This window comes from Rhipicephalus sanguineus, chromosome 2 (genome assembly GCF_013339695.2).
Source record: "Rhipicephalus sanguineus isolate Rsan-2018 chromosome 2, BIME_Rsan_1.4, whole genome shotgun sequence".
Lineage (NCBI taxonomy): Eukaryota > Metazoa > Arthropoda > Arachnida > Ixodida > Ixodidae > Rhipicephalus > Rhipicephalus sanguineus.
The window spans coordinates 147284764-147294989 of record NC_051177.1 but is presented as its reverse complement, the minus strand read 5'-3'; the positions used below and the strand labels follow the sequence as shown (position 1 = coordinate 147294989).

The following is a 10226-nucleotide window of genomic DNA, read 5'->3' as shown; positions in this document are numbered from 1 at the left end:
CGCACGACTTGCTGGGAGAAAGAGAGCGTTATTGAAAGCTTTTCTTTTTTTATGAAGACAAAGTTATCGCCCTATGGGCGTTGGGTGAACAATAGACAATAGAACAATAGAAGCTACCTTTCCTGCAATGCAGTTTGCCCAACTAATGGTCACTTTTTTATAGTCACTTCTGCAAACAGCATGTTCAAGCACAGTTTGCTTGCACTATGACGCGGAAAATGTAGCCACAGCTTTCTTGATATAAATACGTATAATAGACAAGCCCCAGCACATGAAACTATGACCTCCTCTCCCCTTGAAGCACAACAGGTGCCACCATTAGTTGGGCGAATGTGTAGCACAGGGAAGCGCACTTGCGGTTTATGAAAAGGGTCTATAGTGAGTTGTATTTAAGCTGAAAGCTGAATGTGCATGAATGTGCAGCTAGTAGAAATTTTTGTTGACATACGGCATCAGCAGTGTGTCGGAACGAAACGAAAAAAAAAAACCAATGTATTTTACTGCATCAGAAACGTTATCTCTTATCTCGTTTCACAGTGAAACAGAAATATTTTTTCATTGTTTTTCGGTTCAAGAGAAAAGTAGGCAGTCCAGAACAACTGATGTTGTGCAACGTGAGCATTACTGCATATCTCAGGAAACAGTATTAGAGCGCGCCTCAGGCAAGGATTCCAAAGATGTGTTGAAATTTTAGGAAGAATGAAAAGAGTGGCAACCAGTGCTACACATATTGCCGCAATTGGAGCTTGGTGTGCTAGTCGCACAGGCCAGCGCTGAAGTTTGTTTTACTAGAACAGCGGTCTCGCATATCAGAGAGTACATTTGATGACATGCTTCTTCTGAGATCGTGCTCACTCCCTTGACGCAAAACATTAAGCCTGCTCAGAGAATTGTCAAATCATTTGTGAGGAAAAATAAATGCTAGGTTTTTTTCGTTACTTTAATTAGAAATTTTTGTATGCAAATAAAAACCACAACAAACCGTTATGGACCATTTCTCTTGTTTTTTGTTTCAGAACAGAACTTTTTTTCAGTTGAACGAAACTAAAACCAAACTGAAAAACATTTCGTTCAGACAGCCGGGGAATCAGCAACATAGGCGTGTGCAGGGTTCCCCATCAAGGGGGCGGCAAAGGTTCATCGCAGCACCCCCCACCCTACCAGGTCAATGTATGGGGCAAATTTTATGCCCCCCCCCCCCTCTTAGGTGACTAGAAGGGTCAATGTACGGGGCAGATTTTGCACCCCCCCTCTTAGGTGATTAGGGAGGGCGGCTGCCCTCCCCCCCCCCCTGTGCGCACACCTATGATCAGCAATGTTGAGAGGAGTACCATGAAGAAGCACAGACAATATTGGAGACATTAAGAAATACTCAAGTAACTGAGCATGTGATTAAAAGGTACTATGTTTTGACTGTGCAGAATGTTAGAGGATGAAATGTCCAAAACCATCTGCTCAAGTGGAAGTGGTATTGTGGGGAGGAAGGAAAGAACGACTTGAATTGGCACCTAGCACTCCTACCAGTGCCGTTGACTTATGTGTATGTGCCAGTTTTAGGGGCGAAGCTCCTTAAAGCGGCACCCGTTCGTCCCCGTCGTAGTGCGTAACCAGTTTTAACGCTAGTACCAGATCTTGACCTCCAAGGTGGTGCCGGTGGGAGATTTCTCCTGTGCGTTGTTGAACAATAAAAAATTCACAGCGTGCGCGTTAACTAAAAGCCGACTTCTTCTGTCTCTCATTCCCCATTAGCAGCCATTGGCATGTTCCAGTAGGAAACGTTAGTAGAAGTAGAAGTGTAAGTGTTAGCTAAAAGCCGACTTCTTCTATCTCTCATTCCCCATTAGCAGCCATTGTTTACCTCCAAGGTAGTGCCTGGTGAGATTTCTCCTGTGCGTGATTAAACAATAAAAATTCACAGAGTACATGTAAAATTAAAGTGAGCTGCAAGTCGCCATGACTCTTATCGACCCTTTAGTATAAACCGGCCCGATCTCACGTCATCGATGATGTACTGGGCGTGAAGCTGCGCGATGCCGCCGCCAAGATCCTGCCGTACGAGAGCTTCGCCCCACTCATTATCATTCACCCCGTGGATATGCAGTGGAATTTTTTTAAAAGAAATACACATGGGAGACAGCGATTGACACTTTTACATGGATATAAATGTAATTCAATGTTGTTCCGCAGAAACTACTTGCTGAGCAATGCCATGCCAGTGAATATGGATCGGGAGCTACACTCCTACAAAAGGGTCAGCCAATAGCATTTGCAAGCAGAGCACTCACACGTACTGAAGTGCAATATGCAGATTGAGAAAGAGATGCATCCTATTGTCTACTTGTTATCCAAATTCCATCAGTATACCTTTGGGAGACACACAACCGTGTTGGCGGACCACAAGCTACTGCAAACAATCATGAGAAAACAGCTCGATGAATTACCCAAGAAGTTGCAAGGGATACTCTTGCAAACACAGCATTACAGCATTGACATTCAGAACTGACCAGGCAAGGAGCTTCTTCTGGCCAACATCACGTCTCAGAATAAGCAAAGGACATAAATGTTGTGCAGTGCTTCCCAGTCTGCAAAGATACGGTTGAAAAGATACGCGCTGCAACAGTGATGGATGGCTCTCTGCAGAACATTTGTGGCCATCTTGACAGAATAATAGTCTTCTTATTCTGTCGGGATGGCTAAAAACAAAACGTCAATGCCTCCGGAAGCCAAAGCCCACTTTCCGTTCAGAGATGAGCTTGTAGTTCTCGACAGTTTCATATACAAAGAGCAATGTCTAGCGATTCCCAAAGCTCTTCAATCTGACTTGAAGGAGAAGCTACAGCACACTATGACATGCACAAGATTGCATATACTGGACAGGCACGAACATTGAAATGAAAGATCATGTCGAATCACGTGAAGTGCGCCAAAAGCATGCACCAACGCGACCCGAGGCCAGAAAATACGTGGAGCAAGCTGCTAAGGTGGCCACTCCGCTTACAGGCATACACGAGTTACAGCAGCGGACAGACCCAGAGCACCGTGCGTCCGAGGCGGGTCACCACTCTGCCGAAGAGGTTCAATGGCTTTATGGTCTATAACGCTAAATTTCGACCACGCGGCGTTGCAAACCCTCTCACTACGAGCCGCTCTTAGCGCTCTCGCATTACCAGTGCTGGGCCAGTGTTGGAGGAAGAATCTCGGATTACCAAGGCGGCATCGCGGTAGAAGTCTTTCTCTAAAACCCTTTGTCTTCCCGCACGAGCGACATATACCACCTCTTTTCTTTCTTCCTTTTTGTAAACGTGTATTTTCTTGCTCTCGTCAGAGCCATTGAATTCTACCATGTCAACACGTTCTGTGTCCAGCCTGTTCAGGAAATCACAAAACACACCTCGCACAACGCAGCAGCCTCTTGAACGGGTTTTTTGTGCGATGTTACCTCATTGTAGTTTCTGTCACCTTTAAGTAACTTCAATAACGTTGCCCGCAGTGCTGCAACGTCGTTTTTCGAGCGTCCTGCGAGCATCGCACTGGTTGCAGCACGACCTCCTCTGCAGGTGCCATTGATGCAGGATGCCAAACCGCTTCGGTTTTCGATGGTTGCTTCCAAAATTGTTCTTTCCCTGTTGCAACTTTTCACACACGACAACGTATTTCAATGTGTTGAGGGGAAAATCTCGAAAACTATTTTGGACGGTAGCCAGTCGTACTCGTGTCTTCTTCTTCATCAGATTCCCCACCGATTCTCTCACCAAGTTTCGTGACGCTCGCACGCTCGCGCTTCACCGTGCCGGTTTCTCACTGGTCTTCTTGATAGTAAACACAGATCACCTTTCACAGCTCTCTTCCAGGCCCACTTGCTGGATGATCGTGGTATCCTCGAAGTAGACATAGACACCGTGGGCACGGCACCATCAACCATAAACAAAAAAACGAAACCTTGAGGCGAAAACAGCAAGAGCGCTACTAGCGGCACCTTTACGATAAAAAATATATTTTAACAATAAATAATACTTTAATACACATTCGTTACAAGTCACACAATAAGAAAGAGAAATGAATAAACTGGCCGCTGGCCGCTTTTTGTCATTTTTAACCGCCAGGATTCGCGGCGCACTACGGCGCGATATTTAAAGCGCTTTGAGAAGACGCTCAAGGTTGCGGTGGTTGCGATTCTGCGGGATTGGTCTAGAGAGTGCAGGCAGTGCAGGGGCGCAGGAATAAATTCGCCTTCTCTACAATAGGTAGCGTCTTCTCTCGTTCAGAAAGAACTCCCGTGCGGCATGCTGGCGGCGAGATTAACAGGCACTTTTAAAATGGCAATTTTACGAAATCGTCAAGTGGCTTTTCTGCAAGAACTAGTGCCTAGCCAGTATATTCTAGGAACTATACTATAACTTGTTCACAGAATGACTTTCTCGTCTTACGTGTCTTTCAAAAGTTACTGCTGGAATGTCACTCCTCACATCAAAGCTTTGCGTTGGGGGAGGGGGGTTAAACGAAAGATAGGATCGATAGACAGGGTGAGTATTTAATTGAAATAATAGTTTATTTTCATAGTCTGCGATCGAGGTCATTGTTCAGAAAATAATTAAGGCAGCTTCGCACAGTGCAGCCGAGCCTGAAAGAACAGCTTGTTTTTCCATATGAACCCTACGTGACAAGGCGAAGCACATGCATAACGCACGAGCTTTTTACTTTCGGCCTTACTAATATTAGCTTAATTAGATCGACCTTAGTTAGTCTAGGCTTAATTAGCTTGGTCTGAATTCGTATTGGCTTAATTATATGGACCTAATTAGAATTAGCTTAATAAACTTGGTCTTAATTAGCTATATATAGTCGGTTGAGGCCCGGCCCAGACGACTGAAGCGCGGCAGCCGATCGCTTACGCGACGAAAGAAATAGTTTCTCATTCTTCGCATGCACTCGCCACTCAGCAAATGTTCTCCGAAGGCGGGGTCACCGGCCGTCTGCGGCTCATGATCGACGTCAGTCTGCAGCTGCGCGCGCATTGGTGCCGGCTTGCGTTATTCCGCCTTTGAGGAGGAAATGACGCAGACTTCTAAAGTTGTATCCAACTGCAGATCTAGGGATTTTCTATCTCTTTCAGGGATTTGGCGTTTTTTAGATGTGAAGCATCTTATAGCGGAGTTCAATCCGGTGGTGGTGGTACATGCAGTGTGTACACTGTAATGGTGGTGTGCGGCGTGACCACCCTTACTGCGCATGCGCAAGCCTTCTCCACACACCTCCTCACCCCTCTCCACTTACCCCCTCCCCTCTCCCCCTATGAAACGCGGGCTTTGCCGAAACGCTGCTTCGCATCGCCTCAGGTCCCCTTTAGCGGGAGATGGTGTGATTTTTTTTTTTACTGAATTTAGTAGGGTTTTATGGAAGGCTCTTGAAATGTTAGATTACGTGGCCTAATATGATAGGCGTTACGAGTGATCACAAATTTACAACTAACTAAGCTAGGCTATAAAAGACGATAATTTTCGCTATTTGCTGTTTTTTGTGTTCTGCTGGGTTGAGTGAAGGCGCGTTTAGCTGTCCTTTAACGCGAAATTGCTTAACGAGGGCAAATGAAACTTTGTCGTCGTAATTGTGAATTGGCATGCACGCACGCATCATGAGTGCGCCCTGGGTGATTGCTGCTCTGTGAAACAAAGAATAATTAATAATTGTTGGGACGTTTCACGTCTCAAAACCACGATGCGATTATGAGGGACGCTCCCGAAATTTTGACCACGTGGGGTTCTTTAACGTGCACCTAAATCTAAGTACACGGCCGACGCCTCAAGCAAATTTCGAAAATGCGGCCGCCGCGCTGTGAAACAAAGAGAAATTCTGTCTTGTAGTACGCGTGAAAAAGCAACAAGTTCACGCTCGCCGCGTGCCTTCACCGCGCAAGGTCTCCATGTCGTCTAGGAGACTTTAAGAGAATTAAAGAAAACGAAAGTAGAACTGACAATGGGTTGAGAATTGGTATATGTTTGGATTCATTGTTATGCAAACGGCAAAAGAGACGAAAAGGCTGTTCGTGTGTTTTCAGTCTCCGTCGCGCCGTTTTCATAAGAGCAAAACTAGTGACAAAAATATTTGACAAAATGTAGAAAATTAGCAACTGACCGCCACCTCGCAAGCTGCGAGCACAAACCTCCACAGACTTGCAACTAACCCGAACAATCGCATAGACTTAACAAATATGTGTGTATCTGTAGCAAATAAAACCATCTGCAAGCCCTTTATCTGCAGCTTCACAGAAAATGCAGAAAAAAAAAAAGACCTTCAGGGACTCAACATTTAATAACATTCGGAATTGGGCCAGAGACCTTTTTGTTATAGAAATAACGGCATTAAAAAGTCAATCTAGGGTTTTACTGGCAATCTAAGGAAATTTCGGGGGTCAATTTAGGGATAAAACGTTGTCCTAAGTCAAAAGGCGTTGCCTAGGTTGGCACAGTTGGCATCACTGACGCCATATTTACGCCACCGGTGAGCAGCGCGCGACCGACGCGTTCGCGCGTGAATTTGTTGCGTGCAATGGGCTGTTGCTGCGCGGTTGGCTGCTCAAACCGTAACACGAAAGGTTTCCGTCTTTTTAAGCTTCCCAAGGAAAAGAACCGAAGACTCCTCTGGATTAGAAACATTAGGCGCAGCAAATGGATCCCGACCGACCGCTCCGAGCTATGCGAGGTACGTATCCGCGTATTTCGCTGTTGTCGGATTCCCGTATTGAACGCTTTGTAATTGTCCATTGCGTTTACATGGTTTATCGTACGTTCTAACAACAATTTTGATTTCGTAAAATACGTCCTTTCGGTCTGTTAATGAGCGAGAGCTTGAGATGTTGCTGTGATGTTGTAGGAGGCCGATAGATTTCGATATCAAAAGCTATAGACCTTTGTAAACAGCGGTAGGCTCCGCCCAGCCGACCCAGCTCGAAGCTCGCTACCGCCCTCTATGATCACGTGACAACTGGCGCAGCAGGTGCAAAAGATGCCTCCGAGAACCGCGCGCCGGGGCGCCTCCCGCATGTTTTTACCAGCGGCGGCCGCAACAGAGAAAGTTGCACTGGCTGTAAGAGGGGCTCTAAAATGAACATATAACAGCCATGTTGACCTGTATCTCTAGCTCTGAGAACAACATCAAAACATGCGGTATCTTACTAACGGCGGGAATGCGACTCATTTGCGAAATATCGCCGTTGTGGCAGTCTAGGTCACATGTGTACGTTTTAATTTCTTAACTAATGCAAGAACGACCGATCCAGCTCAGCAAGAGGCTCTTGGGTACGATATGCAAATGCGTGGAGTAAAAATATATATACGAAGCGTTACGGTAAATCCTCGCATATAACAAATTGCCGGGGAAGTTATTGATGCAAACGACAAGGGTGATCTCGGCGACACTTTCATCCGTGATACGCTTGCCATAATGCTTCAACAACATGCTGTGGACAAGGCGGTTATGTACCTGTCAGGTCCGCTCCGTACGCTCTAGTCGAGACCGCAAAATGCGTACGTCCCGTAAACTGACTTGGCAGGTTTCCCGAGTGTTGTTTTTTTGTGAATTCCAACAGACATGGAAATATCGTTAAGCGCACCGCAGCCAGAACAGCCCTCTACGGTACACTTGTGTTAGGTGTGTCATCGCAGCCGCATACGATTTGGAAAAGCATAGTCGAAGTCATCCTTTCGTTCGCTGCTGCGCTAATGAACCGTGCTCACACAGGAAGAAACGCATGCACCATGACTGACCCACACCTTTAGTTCACGCGAGTACAATGAAATCCTTTTGACACGTCTAAGAGTTCTGCAGTTACATCAACAATGGCAGCTGTGAAGAATTCTCTGCATATGGCAATGATATCCACAACGTTAACGTGCTTTGAGGTAAACGTGCTCACTATGCCTCCACACAAGGCTTATGCCAAAAAATGCGGTGCGGCACATAGCAATGACAAACGCTTGGCAAAGCTATAATCCTTTCTGGTGGGTAAGCTGCCCCAAAACATCACCGATGAGCCGGTGTCGCAGACAAGTTCTTGCATTTTACAGCTGTGGCTAATTTCTTGCGACGGTCTTCGTAAACAGCCACTAAAGAAATAAAAAAACTTATTCCATTTTTCTGGTGTCTTCCTGTGCAAATAACCGTGACACTGCTAGTCAGTACACCGTTTTTTTCTTCTTTGCACGACGAACAGCGCACACACCAGTGAAAACACAGCAGCAACTGAGATGGGCACAGCGGCTTTTGCCTACCGCGCGAAGCTAAATGCCTGGCGACAGCGCCACCGCATTTTCGTGACGTAGGGGTGATGGAATACGTCTATAGATGGTTCCAGCGGTGTGCCTGCTGTGCTTCGTTTGTTGCTCTACTATTTCTGGCGCATTCCTTCAAATGTGTTTGGAGCGATGTCTAGGGACTCTATGAAGGGGCTCGATGGCGTTGCACGGAGGAGGTACAAGCCAAAACTGCAGTGGCGAGAAGAGTTGCCTGATACTCTGGATAGGGAAGTTGTGCAGTTCAGCTTTTTGACTGTAGCTAGAAACTTGTCTCAGTCGTGGACATATTTATGTAGTTTGGTCTAGGCACACAACATCACGATAAAATCATTACTGCGCTTGTGTCACACTGGGCACTTTTGAGAGAGATCGGCGCCTATCGGAATCGATCGTGATCCAAAATTAAGTCTTCGGTATGACTGAGAAAATATAAAATGTACTGATTATGTGATGGTGCCAGGTGAGGCTGAGTCACGCTAACTACTGTGGTTTACTCACGAGTACATTATTCATGTATCAAGCTTTCAAGTTAACCCGCCTATATCTACAGTCCACGCTCCAACCAAAAGGTAAATTAGCTATAGTGCGATGGTGTCCATTGGCGGCAACATGACAGACGATGAGTCATTTGCTCGCACCGATGTGAACCGACTCGCAGGCATTGCTCTCACAAAAAGCAAATGCAATGGCGTCACTGCAATTGGCAATAAAATGTGTGCACCGCGACGTGCACTGTGCGGCGATTCATGTTGAGTGGCAGCTGCTTTGGTGTCCCGAGTGTTGCTTCGAACAGTTTTAGCCAGCTTTCACATTTTGCTATCCACTTTAGGCATCAGTGCAGCTATCTGTCATGGGTGGAAGATGACAGCGTCCAGTGTGTTCCTTATAATTGGAGACCTTCGACTAACGTCTGAGTATGCATTGAACTTTACTTGCCTTGATGAAGTGGGCAGAACAAATCTATGCACTCTTTGTGCGAATCCAGTCTTTGTCACCTGATCGCTACAATCCAGGTGCTCTTTCTGCCTTCATCTGTCGCGAAACAGAACGTTTTGACTTGCGATAGCAAATCAGTTACGGATCGCAGACTGCAGCTTGGTACTACACATCAGTGCCCGAGTTGCGAGTGCTTCATCGGAATAATTATATCCGCAGAAAAGATCTAAACACAAGCAGTCGTGGCCAGCAATGCAGGCCTAAACCACGCTGAAACAAGGTAAACAAAGCTTTCAAGGGAGCGTTTCCGGTGAACGCACAATGTTGCCAGAGAACGGCAAGCGCTGGCAAAACCGTCTATGGTGCCGCTGCGCGTGAGCTGCGGCAGTTATGTGGCATGCGCATATGTTACGTGGCTTGCGTGTCTAAATGTCAGCCTATGGTGTATTCACCACTGTGTTGCCGCTTATGTACATACATGTTGCCAGTTTCACGCTTGATTCATGCATGTAAACTATTCCATGCCTATTTGCAAAGCGAATGTGCGTCATGCTTTTTAGTCATGCACATGTAGCGCACGGTGTCTGTGCTCGTGCAGGAAGCTCTTCTACAGTAGCAACGGGCCCACATGTACTTGCTGAAACTTTGTGATTAGGAAGGATGGAGCATGCGGATGTCGTGCGGAAAAAAATGTGCGCAGTTTGCATTACTGTACTGCAAGGCTGGAACCAACAGCGGAGCTTGTGTTCTGACTCCTGAGGAAGAAGCTGCCCTCCCAAGCCCGTGTCCCTGTCCCGCTTAACGACATGAGTTTGACGGGAACATGTCATGTGACAAATGCTACATGATTTCTTTTGCAGGAACATGTCGCGTGACTAGTGTTACATCACTTTATGTCACGTAGCAGTAGTCACGTAATGTGGCTTGGGGTCCCCGGCACTGCTTTAGCGCTGGGGACCCCGAGCCGCTTACGTTTTCGCGCTGTTACATTCCTTTGTA

At 46.4% G+C, this 10226-nt stretch overlaps 1 protein-coding gene across 1 annotated transcript in view; it reads left to right on the top strand.

The window, feature by feature from the left end:
• The first annotated feature begins 6470 nt into the window (after window positions 1-6470).
• The window catches only part of LOC119383781 (THAP domain-containing protein 5), a 30473-nt gene continuing 26717 nt past the window's right edge, over window positions 6471-10226 (top strand). The window contains exon 1 of the mRNA XM_037652081.2: window positions 6471-6699. Within this exon, the coding sequence (XP_037508009.1) occupies window positions 6547-6699 (153 nt within the window). The 5' untranslated portion in view covers window positions 6471-6546. The remainder of the gene's footprint in view (window positions 6700-10226) is intronic.